This window comes from Brassica rapa, chromosome A04, assembly GCF_000309985.2.
Source record: "Brassica rapa cultivar Chiifu-401-42 chromosome A04, CAAS_Brap_v3.01, whole genome shotgun sequence".
NCBI classification, from domain to species: Eukaryota; Viridiplantae; Streptophyta; class Magnoliopsida; order Brassicales; family Brassicaceae; genus Brassica; species Brassica rapa.
Window position 1 is genome coordinate 19,743,571 of NC_024798.2, and position 16,275 is coordinate 19,759,845.

General features: G+C 35.9%; 3 protein-coding genes across 4 annotated transcripts; 2 read left to right on the forward strand and 1 right to left on the reverse strand.

Moving 5' to 3' along the window:
• Positions 1–187: 187 nt before the first annotated feature.
• LOC103865764 (DNA replication complex GINS protein PSF3) lies at positions 188–2,039 on the reverse strand. Of its 2 annotated transcripts, XM_009143613.3 has the most exons (7): positions 1,858–2,039; positions 1,627–1,693; positions 1,470–1,538; positions 1,289–1,389; positions 1,044–1,136; positions 569–708; positions 188–496 (listed from the first exon to the last, which is right to left on the reverse strand). In XM_009143613.3, exons 2-7 carry the CDS (start codon positions 1,669–1,671, stop codon positions 390–392), a joined length of 555 nt encoding a protein of 184 aa, XP_009141861.1. In that variant the 5' UTR covers positions 1,672–1,693; positions 1,858–2,039; the 3' UTR covers positions 188–389. The 2 variants fall into 2 exon arrangements, with proteins under 2 accessions (XP_009141861.1, XP_033146503.1); XM_033290612.1 differs by lacking the exon at positions 1,858–2,039 and having other exon boundaries at positions 1,627–1,851.
• A 6,053-nt stretch (positions 2,040–8,092) lies between these two features.
• On the forward strand, positions 8,093–16,269 carry LOC103865765. Its single transcript, XM_009143615.3, has 6 exons — positions 8,093–10,350; positions 10,801–11,081; positions 11,690–11,922; positions 12,110–14,915; positions 15,855–15,910; positions 15,993–16,269. Exons 1-3 carry the CDS (start codon positions 10,071–10,073, stop codon positions 11,753–11,755), a joined length of 627 nt encoding a protein of 208 aa, XP_009141863.1. The 5' UTR covers positions 8,093–10,070; the 3' UTR covers positions 11,756–11,922; positions 12,110–14,915; positions 15,855–15,910; positions 15,993–16,269.
• Positions 14,685–16,271, forward strand: LOC103865766 (protein yippee-like). The gene is made up of 5 exons (XM_009143616.3): positions 14,685–14,915; positions 15,512–15,555; positions 15,657–15,765; positions 15,855–15,910; positions 15,993–16,271. The coding sequence occupies exons 1-5, from the start codon at positions 14,820–14,822 to the stop codon at positions 16,078–16,080; spliced, it is 393 nt and encodes a 130-aa protein (XP_009141864.1). The 5' UTR covers positions 14,685–14,819; the 3' UTR covers positions 16,081–16,271.
• Positions 16,272–16,275: the final 4 nt, after the last annotated feature.

The window sequence follows — 16,275 nt, forward strand, 5'->3', positions numbered from 1 at the left end:
GTAAGGAAGGTAATAAAACTATAATAAACCGTAACAGAAGAACAATTGAATTTCACTTACCTATTAAAGAACATGAATATAATAGCCACATGATTAGGTTTTAGTTTCAGTCAATAAATCAGATACATATCACTGTTTGATTCAACAATTCTACCAAAATGTAATTGGTTCTCTACCACAATCAGCAAAGAGAGAACCTAATCTTATCTTGTCATATCATCTTTGAGATATTTATATAACACAAACACACTATTGTCTGATAATTACTAATAAGATAATGAAATGATTCTAAACATCATCATGCAATGACAACATACAAACAACTCGAATCTTCAAAGAGAATTAAAGTTGATGAAACAACAAAGAAGCGTTTAGGGACCTCAATTTAATTAAGATTCCTTGCGTTTTCTTCCGAGTATCGAAGCTCTCTGGAAACGAGGACCTCCCGTTCTCCATTTCTTGAAGGCTGTCATAGACAAGTGAGCTGCTTCGTACACTACACAAGAAACAAACAATGGTAATTAATTAATTTTTAAAAAAACAAGAGTTAAAAAGGGGCTTTAATTACAGTTAGTTTCTTCTATAGTCAAGAATGGCAAGAACTTGGAAGCTGTTAAATGAGTTGCAGTGAAAACTTTTGTCAGCCTCTCCTTGTATCTGATCTTAAACGCAGTCGATAGCAAGATTCCGAGCGTTCTATCAGTAACTCTGTTTCCAAATCAAAGAGACAAAAAATATTGTGAAAAACATGGAGATGTAGACAAGACTAGTGAGATCACAGACAAAGACTTTAAGAAAAGTTGCTTAAAATTTCATAAATCTGTTGCAATAAAACGTCAGTGAACACCTTAACCAATTAGCTATTTTCTTTCCAATGCAAAAATCTCGTGTGGCAGATTGAACTTAGGAGGACCTTTTGAAACACAAAGAACTAAATGCGCCAAAACATGTGCTTATTAGAAGATCAAAGAACATAATGACACCAGGAAAGAAACAAGTGAAAGATGAATGATAATAAAAAAATGGGGGAAGGAAGGACTCACAAAGGCTGTAACTTGCAACCAAACTCGTAGAAGTAAGGACATCGTGATCTAAGATCCACACACGCTGCATCAGCTTGTATTTCCAGCCTCGTCCTGCATAAACACACACAAAGCTAAGAGAGAGCTTCAAAGGGAAAAAAGAAACAAACGAATAGGCAGCTAAGAGTTCATGGAGCTGCTAGATAAGCACAAAGAAAGAAAGAGTTGTAGGAAAAGAGGATCTTGAATACAGTAAGTTCACTTACTTTTGGTCGAAACAGGCAGGAAGGTTAATGGAAACAGCTTGTCTCAGATGCAACTCATGAGCAAGCCAGAAGGGTAACTCCACTTTGGCACCTTGCTCAACCTGCAGGGAAACACAAACATAAACCGTGAGAGAACTCAAAACACAAAGGCAATGAAAGTTTGCTAAAAAAGAAGACTAACAGAGTTTGTCTCAGCACTTGGGTCAATAGTCACTGCATTTGCTGGTTTATGAAACAACACAGGAGCAAACTGCAAAGTTAACCAAAAACAAACAAACAAAAAGATTATTTGATTTGACAAATGAGAAGAGAAGAAGAAGAAGAAGAAGAAGCTTAACCTCTTCCTCTGTAAGTATGTCGTCAATGTCATAGTACTTGGCCATGCTCTGATCTCCACAAGCCAAGCTTCGAAATTTCATCGAGAAAAATGAATTACATGACAGAAAATCAATACCCATCAATCAGATTTCGACAATGCGTTATGCGATTGGAAAGCCCTCAATTTCAATTTAGGTTAAAAACAGACAAAGCGAATTGTTGGATACGGAGGAGAGAGACGAGAAGTTTACCGGATACGGTGCAATCAGCGATTTCACGGGAGATTTTGAGCGGCGGAGATGGTCACGGAGGAGTCGCGACTGCCAAGGAGAGAAGAGATTTGAGCGTTGAGTGACGACGAGTGAAGAGGATAGATATGATGGCCACGGTTTACTCTGATTAAACCAAAATCAAATTGCAAACAGAACTGTACCATCCCGGTTCAATCTTTTTTAATTTAATCTTTCATAGGGCCTGAATCACTTGGGCATGCACCATCCATTGTCACTAGCTTAGAGGAGCTAAAGTTTTAATATAAACATACTCTTCAATATGGGGAAATAACTTCCTGAAAATATCCTCACATTTTTCACTGAGTTTTGGTAGTGGGAGGCTCTGTCTTCATCAACTGTGTTTGCAAAGCTGTCTGGGGTGGTATCAATCAATTGGAGCAGTGTTGCGGGGAAGCCAATATTATCAAAATGTGGTCTCATGTATCATCAAAGGTATCATCACCATTTGGCAATGCTCTGCGTGGTCAAGCCAATGCCTCTGCTCTACTAGGTAGTCTTCGTTTTAATTGTTTCTTTGTCCACTAGATCATTCATAGATGTTGCTTCTTCTTCTCTTCTCCTGTAGTTGTTTAGTTTAATTGTCTGCTACTCGTATTTGTGTAACTTCTGTTAAAAGCATCTGAAAATGGTATAAAATTTTAATATTTTTACCAAAAACAAAGGAACAGAAGATAAAAAAAAGTATGACCACACATGAATTCTTCAGAATAGACAGTTAATCAAATGCATAATCTATAGGAAATTATTTCAAGAAGTGCATGTCAAAAGATGAATATATAGATAAACACATACAAGGCTGTATAAACATATCGGATCAAACGATCTTATGTTATGAATCAAGAATTGCACTGGGATCAATTTTTTTTCAAAGTTTTTAGTTTGAATTTAAAGTTCTTTTTTTTCTTAAATAGATCTTTTCTTTTTACAAATTATTTGTATTACTTTTATAAAAACAAATTTTGCATAGGGCGTAATGTACGATTTAGCCGGGCTAGAGACACCAACTTTCGGTAAACTTTCACTCATTTCATCTAGCAACCACATGCGTACATACATAAGCTAGTACATGCTACTTTAAAAGACATGGACGATGACTTGTGTCTATATGAAATGAGAAAGAGGCTTTGAAGGAAGTGTGTATGTCTTTGGTGAATTACAATGGCTTGGCTTTGGATATATGCTTCTTCACTTCCTGTCAGTTTCGTAGGCCTAAACTCTTTACATTCTATTCCTCCCTAAATCTTTTTTTTTTGTTCGGACTTTTTGTTAATGAAAACTTAGTTATTTGGTTGGTGTGACATTAATTGTTTTCAGCTTCATGCTCAAGCTGTCAAGCATAGTGTATGACTGAAACAAACAATCTATAACATAGTTACGTGAGTTTACCATTGTTCAGTGTTACAACATTGTTCGGTTATTCTCATCTTCGGTGTGTGCGCTGTAGAGTGTGATACAGATTGCTACTTATGTATTCCATGTAAGAATAAGTGAATAATTACTTTAGTCTAAGTTACGCATAAAATATCTTAATATGCGAAATCTCCAAATATGTTTCGCTAAACATATATATACATTCCCAGTACCATGAATTGACTAATATACACACTCACGCATAGTACGTCTAACTAGAGTTTCTATGGTTTATTTGCGTAAAACTAAATTGGCAATGTAATTTGACAAGCATATTCATATGCACCGTTTAACAAAGTTTGATAAGACGACAAAACAAAAGGAAGTTTGATAAGAAAAAAGCAAGCATACATTTATTTCTTCCTGTGTTTGCTTAGTTGCATTAGACGAGAAAACATTGAAGATCTCAATCTAACACGAAAATAGAATATTATTAGATGGATTCGGTTTGTTTAGTGTTTACTATTCAGTTTTATATATCAAATGCACAGTGTAAACAAAATATAAAATAGAACCTTGAGATACGTTCGGCCAATATAAAGTGGCATGTGGTCACATGTGAGAGATGTCAATCCAAGTCCCACATTGGATAATTAGACAAGGAGTGTCTAATATATAAAGATATGTCCAACTTTAATAGTACGAGGCCTTTTGGGAAGGAAACCAAAAGTAAATCCATGCGGGCCAATTTCTAAGGCCCAAAGTGGACAATATCGTACTAATAAGATAAGATAGAGTTGGATACGGGATTTCGCAATCCCAACAATTGGTATCAGAGCGGTTGACAATAAATCTGCAAGAAGACCAAAATACCCTTCGAGTAGGAACGGGACCCTTCAAAGTGGTAAGGGAGGTTCGGCAGAGATTAGTCAGAAGATCCTGGAATTGTGGGAAGAGCATCCTTAAAGCCACTCAAAGTAAACCTTGCGACTAAGGGTGTCGAATGTCGAAGATGCGACAAGGCACCGAGATGATTCGCTAGAAGAAAGGGCACAAGGTGTGTGGTCCTTAGCTTGAGGGGGAGAATGAGAGATGTCAATCCAAGTCCCACATTGGATAATTAGACAAGGAGTGTCTAATATATAAAGAGATGTCCAACTCTAATAGTACGAGGCCTTTTGGGATGGAAACCAAAAGTAAATCCATGCGGGCCAGCTTCCTAAGGCCCAAAGTGGACAATATCGTACTAATAAGATAAAATAGAATTGGACACGGGATTTCACAATCCCAACAATATACCAATTCAGATCTCTTAGAAACACAAAGAGTTATAAGAACAACTTTTCTTATTAGCTTTAGAAACTACTCAAAACTAAAGCTCTCAATATGTTTCACTTAGATCATATGGAACACCTCTCCATTAGACCTATATTTATATGAAAGACAATTCCCTTTAACATGTGGGATATGGAAAACACAAACCTAACCTAAATAGAAACTTCCTTTTCCTATTTCTAGGTTTCCTTATTGTGTTTATCTTAACATATTAAACATCTAATAATATGTTAAGTTTCCACAAGCTTGGAATTATCCAACATTCACCCCCTTAATTCCAACTTGAATTAGGGAGATCAATTTCTTGAACTCCGATTAAGCTCCTCATTTGCTTGAACTTAATCATCAAGTAATCATCCTCCACCACACCATGGTGTGCGAATCCACCCATTGAATTCACATCTTTCTCAAGGTTAGACCGGATGCTCTCCTTGCTTCCGTACCGCTTCTTCTTAGAATCGGCCCAGTTCTTGTATAACCTTCTCATGACCTCTTCACTTAAGTTGCGATGAGTCTTGTGGCTGAAGCTCACTGCGATGATAACTCTGGTCACATCCGCCATCTTGCGTACATGAGCTCTGGGAAGGATGTCGGCCTTCTGCTCAACACCCAACTGATTTATCTCTGGTTCATCTTCATCCTTTGAGAACCTTGACTCCATTGGTACATGCGTTGTGTCACACGCTTCCACCTTTGTGTCACACACTCCTCCGTGAGTCGTGTTGCACACTCCTACGTGAGTCGTGTTACACACTTCCATCTTTGTGTCACACAGGATTCCTTGAGCATACCTCTCTTGCTTTATTCTGATTCCGTCTGCTCCTTGAATCACCTCTATGCCAAGGTAGTACGTTAGCTTACCTAGATCTGACATCTCGAACTTCTTAGACATCTCCTCCTTGAATTGCCTAATCACCTTAAGCGAAGTTCCTGTCACAAATAGATCATCAACGTAGATGGCTATGATCAAGACGTCTCCTCCTTGAGTCTTGCAGTACACTGATGGTTCCTTCGTGCACTTCTCAAATCTCATCTCCTTGAGAACCTGATCGAGTTTTACACTCCATGCTCTGGGTGCCTGGCGTAACACATGCAACGTCTTGTGTAACACACAAACTCGATCATCTTCTCCTTTCTTCTCAGAACCAGTCGGTCTATCTTCAAGCTCCCATATCTTGTTTCTTGTGATAGACTCCAACTCGTCTTCCATAGCTTCAACCCAATCTTCTTCACAAGATAGGTTGAACTCATCTGAGGCAATCTCTCCTCCTCTATCGGTGCATCCTAGATTGAGCACATCTGAGGCAACCTCTCCTCCTCTATCGGTGCAACCTAGATTGAACATAGCTGAGGCAACCTCTCCTCCTCTATCGGTGTGAGATCTTTTGAACCGATAGAATGCCTCACGATTATCTGCTGGTGTTGGTGGTGTGATACATCCACACAAATTTCCAAGCAATAATCTCACTGGCTTTGATGTACAAATCATGGCCTTAGTCAGGAATGTGTCTCTGGCTTGCTTCCCTGCGAGACATGTGTCACACACGCCTTCTTTGTGTGTTACACTCGGGAATGAGTGTCTCGTTTGCTTCTCTGCGAGACATGTGTCACACACGCCTTCTTCGTGTGTTACACTCTGCATTCCTACGACCATCTCCTTCCTTACCATGTTGTTCATCACTCCATAGCATATATGTCCTTGTCGAGCATGCCACCTCCATGTAGCATCTTCGTCCCTGACATGTAAACATTCCGGGTAGCTTATCTCCATAGGGGTCTTGTAGAGACGGTTTGGAGATCTTGTCACACGAACTAGCAACCTTCCATGCGAATCTGTGAGCGTTAAGTAGACATCTTTCATGTTAACCTCACATCCGTTCTCTGTTGCTTGCCCAAGACTTAATATATTGTGCTTCAGATCAGGTATGTAGTATATGTCCTTGAGTGCCTTCTTCTCTCCAGTCTTGCACACAAATGTAACCACACCCTTTCCTACAATGTCAACACACGATCCATCACCAAACTTCACCTTCCCTTTGGTGTTGAGATTCAAACTCGAAAAGAACTCCTTGTTCCCTGTCATGTGATTGCTCGCTCCATTATCCAAATACCAGACACTTGCATCGCCTTTGTTGATATCAAGATTCTTCGGAATCACCTTATCTTCGTTCAAAAACACCACCTCGTGTACATAGAGTGCATCGGCCTCTTCTGTCTCGTTTAGGTTGGTTTCTTGATCCTTCTCTGACTTCTCGGGACAGACAGTTGCGTAGTGACCAGGCTTGTCACATCTCCAACATATCAGCTTTGAGCGATTCTTTTTCGAGTTGTTATCTTCGGTGTGTGACGCACGGTTTTGGTTGTGTGACCTACCTCGACCTCTGCCTCTACCGTTCCGTCCTCTTCCTCTACCACGGGAATTTTCATAGCCCCTCTGACTATGCTCTTCATTGTTCGAAAACATCAGCTTCCCTTGGTCTTCTTTCTGAGTTTCTTCTCCTACACGCTCCTCGTACGCTTTAAGCCTTCCAACTATGTCTTCAAACCCCGTCGAGTTGAGATCTAGGACTTGCTCAAGTGATGCTACGATCTGGATATACTTGTGTCTTGGAAGACCCTTCAAGAACTTCTTGACCATCTTGGATTCTTCTATGTTTTCTCCCAACGAGGTTGCTTTGGATGATAGGCCCGATATCTTCCCCGCGAAGTCATCCACCGTATCTGAATCATCCATCTTCAACCTGTCAAACTCCGCCATCAACGTCTGAAGTCTCGCCTCCCTTACACGATCAGCTCCTAGGTGTCGCGACTTGATGGCGTTCCAGATCTCTTTTGATGCGGTTTGTTCTCCCACCTGGAGAATCAATGTTTCAGGAACAGATTGAAACAAAAGAGCTATCGCAACATCGTTCTTCTTTTGATCATCTGAACCAGGTTCGATTGTGTCCCACACTTCATGAACACGTAGTAGAACCTTCATCCTCATCGACCAAACTGTGTAGTTTGTCGATGACAACATCGGACATTGGATGGATGTAGATCCAAAGTCCTTTGTGCGTGGAGCCCTAGTCACGTCAGCCATCTTGCCGTCGCGATCTCTTGTTCACAAGCACCAGGATCTTAAGCTACAACTTAAGCTTAGATCGAGTCTCCAACCTGAGGCTCTGATACCAATTCAGATCTCTTAGAAACACAAAGAGTTATAAGAACAACTTTTCTTATTAGCTTTAGAAACTACTCAAAACTAAAGCTCTCAATATGTTTCACTTAGATCATATGGAACACCTCTCCATTAGACCTATATTTATATGAAAGACAATTCCCTTTAACATGTGGGATATGGAAAACACAAACCTAACCTAAATAGAAACTTCCTTTTCCTATTTCTAGGTTTCCTTATTGTGTTTATCTTAACATATTAAACATCTAATAATATGTTAAGTTTCCACAAGCTTGGAATTATCCAACAACATGGTTAAAATCGGTCGGTTCCTCCATTCCCGTTTATATTTGTGTTAACGAGTCTTGGTTCATTACATTCGGCGGGAGGGGATGGGCATGGCGTGGACTTAATTAACTTTATTTTATCAAGGATGACTTCTAGAAAACGATAGCCTTTTTGTGATAATTCTAAAGTATTCGACTCCATTTTGGCTCTATTAGTTACAAATGAAAATAAGGACAAATTATGAAACATTCACAACTATTTGAGATTTTTCTATGCTTCACGCTTTTTTTTAGGCATTACCGTTATTATACGGCGGCTATAATCTGAACATTACGAACATTTCAAAACAATATTTATAAGTCATAGTCAACTTGGAAAATCACTAGTCAATTACTCCAAGACCTGGAAGTTTCTCTAGAATATCTCGGTTTCTAGTTATTTAGGATGTTTTACGTTTTCCTAACGTATGTTTTGGAAGGTTTTTGTTATCAGAAATTTCAGCAATGTTTTTTTTTTCAAAAAATTTCAGCAGACTAAGTCTTAAAATCGTATTTTAATGTAAACAAAAAGGGAAAAAGTAAATTTATACAAAATATGAAAAGCTGATAGTTTAGATCTACAGAATCTAAAATTACATGATAGCTTTTGAATTTTACGGAAAAAACTCTTAATATATAATTTCATAATATTGCCTATATTTTACAAATTAAGTTTACCATAGAGTTTCATAATTATAACACTATAATTGATATGTCAATCGTAATCAATTCATTTCATTTCACCCAGACTACCTTCTAGTAGATATGGTTTATCTTAAAAAATAACATCAAGTTTGTATAAAGAGACATACAAAGAAAAATGACAAATGACAATCAAGTTGATTTAAATATAGAAGACATATAGAAATCAACATACTCCAATATACAATATTCACTTTTGTTAGGGATGGGAAAAATATCTATAAATTTTGACTCGGTTTCTTATCTGTTTCAATTCGAACAAAAAAAAAACTGGATATCTCTAACTCTATGAAACCAGTCAAATACCAATATACAATATGCGTAAGAAACAAAACAAATCATAAATACTAAGATTTTTAGTAATAGATATCTGATCTGATCTGTTATGTTCATATATACATATATTTAAAAATTATATAAGTTATATAAATTTTATATTTTATAGTATTTTTATTTAATTAATTTATTATATTAGTTATTAAAATTTTAAAAAATAAATAAAATTTTGTAATAAAATATTTTTATTTTTTATTTATTTTTTAATTTTATAGATCGAATTAGATATCTGATCAAAAATCTAAAATTTTCCGGATATCCGATGTCCGAATCGATTAGATCGGATAATTGATTATTCAGACGAAACTGACAGAATCAAAAATACCTCTGAAACTCAGATATCCCCTTTGTGCCCCCTATTTTTGGTTTTGAAAAATCATTGTTTCTTGCTTTATACTTTAAATATTCCAGTGATTAATCATTTGCATAAAGAAAACTGATTAAACATTTGGTGTAAAAAAATCATCCCACAAATAATTAAAAAATCTGACACAAAAATCTTAGGATTGATCACAATTATCTTTACTAGCTTCGTTGTCTTTTTTTTTTTAAAATGGTATTATGATTCTGATATGTAAGTATATATTAACAAAAAATATAAGTGAATTAAAGACACGTTAATAGAATAAAAAGCTCAAAAATAGGTTTGGTCAAATAAAAAAAAGCTCTAATTTAACAATGATTATTGATATATAGAAAAAAAATATGAACAAGCAAATCCAATAATTCTATATTCATTTTTGTTTGCCAGCAATTATATATTCATTATTCCAAAGTCCAACGAGAAAATCACTAATTCTATAAATGAACAACATACTAGTAGTTATCTGAGCATCATCATCCTCCTCGTCATCATCGCTTTTAAAACCCCCTCAAAAATCTCTGAACACCTTCTCTCTAAAACAATCATCACTCAAAATAAATCCTCTCTCTGTCTCTGTACCTCTGTAACCTGATTCGATATGGGTTTTAGCAAAGAAGAGATTAGCAAAAGCAGAAGGTTCTGGTCTTCTCTATGGAGAGGGATCAAAACTGTATTCGTTTTGTTCACAATGTTCCTCTCTTTTCTCCTCGTCTCTGCTCCCATCTTCCTCGCCGTTGCAGACGCTCTCCTCCCTTCCGCCCTCCTCCACCGCCTCTCTGCGCCGGCGAACCTCTCTTCTCATCTCACCAACTACGATTTTCGCCACTCCCTCATCGATATTCCGTTAATCTCCATCGTTAGATCCGCCGTTATACTCTGTAAGTGCAAAAAATTCAAACTTTACAAGAGCCTATGACTCTGCATCAAGAGTACTCTGTTTCTGAATTGCATACTCTGTTTCACACATTGAAAAATGCTTGCTCTGTTCCTGAACAATTGTAAAGATTCAAACTTTGCAAGAGCCCATGACTCTGCATCAAAAGTGCTCTGTTCCTGAATTTAATACTCTGTTTCACACATTGAAAATGCTTGCTCTGTTCCTGAACAATAGTAAAGATTCAAACTTTACAAGAGCCCATGCCTCTCTGAATCAACAATGCTCTGTTTCTGAATTGCATACTCTGTTTCACACATTGCTATGTTCCTAACAATAGTAAAGATTCAAACTTTGCAAGAGCCCATGACTCTAAATCAAAAGTGCTCTGTTCCTGAACTGCATACTCTGTTTCACACATTAACAAAATTTTGCTTTTCTTTTCTTGGCACAGGCGTTTACGGGCTTTGCGATGGACCCAAGTTATCAAGAGGTCCATATCTAATGATAACAATGATCTGCTCTGTTTCTTCTCTAATCTACGTTTCGTTAAAAGCTGCGTTCGTGTTCGGCGAGCCGACGAACGGAGACGGCGGAGGTAGTTACTTCAAAGCGGCGGAAGTTGCTCTGTTTCTCTGCTCCTCTGTTTTAGCCATCGGTCATATAGTTGTAGCGTATAGAACAAGTTGTAGAGAGAGACGAAAGCTTCTCGTCTTCAAGATCGACATCGAAGCTGTAAGTCCACTTACTCTTCTTCTTCCTTGCCATTACATAAATTTATTATTTTAATTTTATTTTATTGGTTACACTGAAAGCTAGTGTAGGGCCAATGACACCAAGTTGCATTGTTTTCAAATCTAGTATGAGTTGTTGTTTTTAGATTTTAACCTGCATAATAAAGATATGAATCCTTGTCAGACTGGGTCAGAAATAGTTTTAGCATGTGGATGACTGGATGTTATAGTCAATGTTTGATATACATGTCATGACTTGAGGATCTAGATTCTTTACAACTTGTTTGGTTGGGAGAAGATTTGAATTTTAACTTGCATTTAAATCACAAACAAAAGAAAACAAAATTGAAGTTGTATTAAGACTTTCTTGTAAAATATAGGTTAGAATCTCATGTGGAAACCGTGTACCATGCAATGTAAACCTAATTTTCTTCGTCCTTTTCAAGATTTTTAATTATTTAATCCGACATAACACGTCACGCCTCACGCATGCTACATGATGTGTTCTCATAGAGACCAAATCTCAAATCTCCTTTTGCATAAAAATACTCAAAATAGAACAATTAAAATTTGATAAGGCTTATGTGTTTGATTAATCCATTTTTTCAGGTTTCAGCATGTAAAAACGTGCACCCGAGATATCAAAAGATCCTCCAACAAGAGAGACTCAAATAGCGACGTATTTCAAGAGACTCGAATACTTGTTGTAAATACATGCACGCATGACGTAACCTTGTATGAACGTGTATATAAATATAAAAGATACGTATACGACGTATGAATGGAGCTTCTTCTTCTGCCTTTGGTGTTGACCCATCAACTCCTTAGCTTTTAAGTTTCAGGTAACTTACCCAAATCTCATCCTCTTTTTAATTTCTTGATTACGTAATATAAGTATATTCTCTTATTTTGGATAAAAATGATTTCTGTTAGGTTTATTTGTTAGGAACTTTTAGTATTGTTAGTTGCAGAGCCCAGCTGAGAGCCATTTTGCTAATAATGTTGTCTTTTTTTTCTTCCTGTTAATAGAAAGATCCAAAGGGCAAAAGATAGTAAAAGGCGGGAGGAACAGATAGTGGGGCGTTTATCACCTAATGAGAATTATACATATTTTAATGCAAGACAACTCCGATGAATTGGCAGTTGTTAGCTTTGATATTAGATTAGTTAGTTAGTTTTGTATATAATATAGTTTTGTTTGTTTTGTAATAACCTAGAATTTAAAAAAAAAATACCTAGAGTTCATCAATGAGAAAAGAAAAGATTTTTCAAAAAAAAAAAAAAATCAATGAGAAAAGATGCCCAAGGCATTTTAAAAAAATCTCTCCGTTTTGTATATATTTTATGAATTTTGTTTTAATATGTGCGTTAAGTAAGCAAGCATTTTCGACCAAAAAGTAAGCATTAGAACAAATATATTGTGAATGCTGTTATGCGTCATCAACACTTCTTATATAATCGTAAAGCAACCATTTTAAGATCATATACTTATCTTGTATACCCAACATATTTGCATTATCGGTATAAGATACATCAATCTATTTAATTAATAAGTGAAAGAGAGTCTTCGCGAAAACTGTTCATTGATTTCCCTGCTTCTTGTCATGTTTCTTTTTACCTTCCACCTGTTGCAAACTCTACATTTTTTTTTTTGTCATTGAAATCACTTCAAGTGTTTGAACTCCAACAGAAAGTTTGAAGGAAAGAAAAAAACGAAGAAAAATAACAGACAGAACTAACACCACTAGGTGCTTGAGAAACAAATACCCTAGGAAGGATAAAGAGATAAAACCATGGCTTCTTACTCTACTAAGACAGGCTATGGCAGCTTCAACATGAGTATAAAGATTGAGAGTTAACTGCCTCAGCAAAAATAGTGTCATTGAGCCAACTTGGACCTCCACGAGCAATACAAGAACTCCATCGTCCATCATTCGTAACGCTGACAGCAATCTGATCTGCTACTCTATTTGCAGAAACATTCACAACTTCCACCAAACAGCTTTGGAAACAAGATAGAGCTTGACGAGTACACTCAATTAAGTGGGACAAACCCGGGAGTCTGTGTGGATTGTTCAAAGCCTCCAGAGCTTGAGGTGATGAGATTTCTATGATATAAATATATGGAGGGTAGTCCCCGATTGTCAAGGTATCAAACTAATGGGCTTTTAATAAATGGGTTTTAAAGAGTGAGAGAACTTCAACCGGGACCAAAATCGTTTCTTTTTTGTGAAATCGACAAAAGAGATCGCTAGAAAGTAGGAAACAAAAGAAAACAAATCAGAGAAAAACCTTAAATGGAGACACCAACCATTGGGACCAAAGTTTTTTTTTTTTCAAAATGTAGTGAAAGAAAATAGAGACACCACAAAAGAATAAGGTGAAGAGAGAGACCAATCACATAAGACAGCGCTGGGATAAGGCTTCTTAAAACATGATTAGTGGAAGTTTCTTAGGACATGTTGAAGATGGTAATTATTCATTCACATACTGTAAAGATATAATTCCAACGTGGACGTTCAACATTTTAGAAAATATTATCAATCGATATATTGTATTCGTTTAATTTGAAAATACGAATAGTGGCTCATTATTATATTGACTTTTGAAAAGTTACAAATCCTCCTTTGTCATATTCTTCAGAAGATATGATATTTTTCTTGGTAATTAAATAATACTCTCTCCGTTTTTTAATATAAGTCGTCTACTTATCTTATAGCTATGTACATAGATTAAGAAAATCATTAGTTTATTATATTTTTTAAACAAAAACATCATTAATGATTTACCTAACCACAATTCAACCAATAAAAAAATAGAAGATATATTATCATTGGTTAGATATCATTAATTATTAATAAATTTTACATAAAAAAACCGAAAACGACATATAATTTGGAACAAAAATTTTTCTTTGAAACGACTTATTATGTTAAAAAACAGAAGGAGTATAAAGGAGGCGAATATTTTTCTTGGCAATACGTCACGTAAAAGCAAAGAGGTTTGGTCAAAAATAAAGAAGAGAAAGAGCGAAGGTGTTGGTCTCGTTTCTTCCGGGACTAATACGGTTTAATTTTGCATGATACAAATAGTACCAAAGTTTAAAATCATCTCATAATAGCTTACATGTACACAAAACGAGATAATATGTTACTTTTGCAACACCAGCTTGTTGTAACTAATGAAATGCAAACCAATATAACCTAGTGGTAACGGTAAGAGTTAGGTTGGAGCAAAATGTAAATCCGTCAATAATTTTAAATTTGATTTTTATTGGGAACAAAATTGAAACCATATCTTAGGTTTGTCTAGAAAATCAGGGAACCTGGTTATATACATTCTTAGGTTTTAAAATAAAAACTAATAAAATGAAATTATAATTTCAAGAAATCTACAAAAAAAAATAGACAAGGGCATAAATAAAGTGTAATAATTACGGCGTATAAACCAGTAAAATAAACGAATAGAAACGAATATAGAAAATGCAGTTGGTGAAGAGTACACGTTGTTCCACTTTTCTGGACTGAAGAAGAAAAAGAGAATATTAAAAAAGTGAATAATTGAGAGCAGACGTTATACCTTCCCCATCCACATTTCTTGCTAACTACACAACAAACAATACATCAATTCTGCCAGATAACGTTTTGAGATTTTGTCTAAAGCTAAAAGAACAATTTAAAGGTATTTCTTGTTAAGATCGAAAACTCTGTTTTGCAGTTTTTGAGTTTTTGAATCAAAGATGGGGAGGTTGTTTGTGGTTCATCTTGAAGGGAAGATCTATAGCTGCAAACACTGCAAGACTCATCTTGCTTTATATGAAGACATCATCTCCAAGGTTTTGTCTCTTTTCCACCTCTTGCAATCTCTCTGTTTTGGCTTTGTATTATTTCTTGTTTTTATTATTATTCTGAATTTGTGGTTTATCAGTTTTTTATTGCTCTGCATGCTCCTTGATTTGTTGAGGATAATCAGTGATAGATGATTCTGTAGAAGAGATGTGGCTGTGTGTTAATTAGATTCAGTTATGTGAGAAATAGTTAATTCATCTTTAATGTTATTGCTGTTAATTTGATCATCCTATGAAGAAAATTACATATTAAGTCACTCTAAGCCTTTGATTTTTTTTTTTTTGAAACACAAGCCTTTGATTTTTTTGGATGGCTACATTGTTGAACTTTTGGTTCTATACTTGTCACCAATTCAAATCATAGTTTTGAACATTGAGCTCCCCTTTAGCTGATCTGAGAGAAGCAATCATCTGAAAAACAGATTTGTATCTTTGATACCTTTGTGGTCTAAAGAATGAATACTTTCTGGTTCTTGCGAATAACAAAGTATCAGTTGAAGCCACTAACTAAGCTCTCACTGATTCTTCATTTGTTGTTTTCTTTAGCTAATGTGTTTGTATGTGGGTGTGTGTTTCTTGTTCAGTCTTTTCACTGTAAGCATGGAAAAGCTTATCTTTTCAACAAAGTGTAAGTTTTCTAATTTCTAAAATACCTAAAGATTATATCAAATGATGATGATCCAGTACTCCTAATATTGGGATGGTATTTCTGATGATGATCTGGTTTAGTTCCAATGTTACAATTGGAGAAACAGAAGACAGAATGATGATGACTGGAAAACATACAGTGGCTGACATTTTCTGTGTCTCATGTGGATCAATAGTTGGTTGGAGATATGTAAGAAAGAACATGGGACATTGCAAAAAGAAACATCCATATTTTCTTGTGTGGTTATAACTTTCTTTGGTTGTGTATGGTGTTACCAGGAGACTGCTCATGAGAAGAGCCAGAAGTACAAAGAAGGAAAGTCAGTTCTTGAAAGGTTATATTTAGAACATTTCAGGACTTCAACTTCAAGAACATGATAGTTTCTTGTTTGATAATCAAGAAAACTGTTGTGACAGATTTAAGATATCGGGTCCTGATGGAAGCAACTACTGGGTGAGTAGCCATGGAAGGCATATAGGTGGAAGTGATGCAGATGATTCTTGAAGTCCTCTCTCTATCCTTATGATTTGGCATCCATTGTAAATGTAATTCTTCAACCTCAACTCCAACTTGCTTTTATAAGACCAACAAAAGAGCTTTATTCTATTGCGCTCAATATTATCTGAAAATCCCTCAGTATATAAACTCTGATTCTGTGTAATGATCATGCTTCATCAAAACCTATGCTTCTTATTCGTA

What these genes read in the sequence shown, in the direction of transcription:
- LOC103865764 (XM_033290612.1), bottom strand. Translation starts at nt 1,746, where the DNA reads ATGGGTATTGATTTTCTGTCATGTAATTCATTTTTCTCGATGAAATTT. An exon ending in CAAGTGCTGAGACAAACTCT is followed by an intron (nt 1,390 to 1,469) that starts GTTAGTCTTCTT and finishes GTTTCCCTGCAG; the next exon opens with GTTGAGCAAGGTGCCAAAGT. An exon ending in CCTGCCTGTTTCGACCAAAA is followed by an intron (nt 1,137 to 1,288) that starts GTAAGTGAACTT and finishes GTGTTTATGCAG; the next exon opens with GACGAGGCTGGAAATACAAG.
- LOC103865765 (XM_009143615.3), top strand. Translation starts at nt 10,071, where the DNA reads ATGGGTTTTAGCAAAGAAGAGATTAGCAAAAGCAGAAGGTTCTGGTCT. An exon ending in TAGATCCGCCGTTATACTCT is followed by an intron (nt 10,351 to 10,800) that starts GTAAGTGCAAAA and finishes TTCTTGGCACAG; the next exon opens with GCGTTTACGGGCTTTGCGAT. An exon ending in TCAAGATCGACATCGAAGCT is followed by an intron (nt 11,082 to 11,689) that starts GTAAGTCCACTT and finishes CCATTTTTTCAG; the next exon opens with GTTTCAGCATGTAAAAACGT.
- LOC103865766 (XM_009143616.3), top strand. Translation starts at nt 14,820, where the DNA reads ATGGGGAGGTTGTTTGTGGTTCATCTTGAAGGGAAGATCTATAGCTGC. An exon ending in GCTTATCTTTTCAACAAAGT is followed by an intron (nt 15,556 to 15,656) that starts GTAAGTTTTCTA and finishes GATCTGGTTTAG; the next exon opens with TTCCAATGTTACAATTGGAG. An exon ending in GGAAAGTCAGTTCTTGAAAG is followed by an intron (nt 15,911 to 15,992) that starts GTTATATTTAGA and finishes CTGTTGTGACAG; the next exon opens with ATTTAAGATATCGGGTCCTG.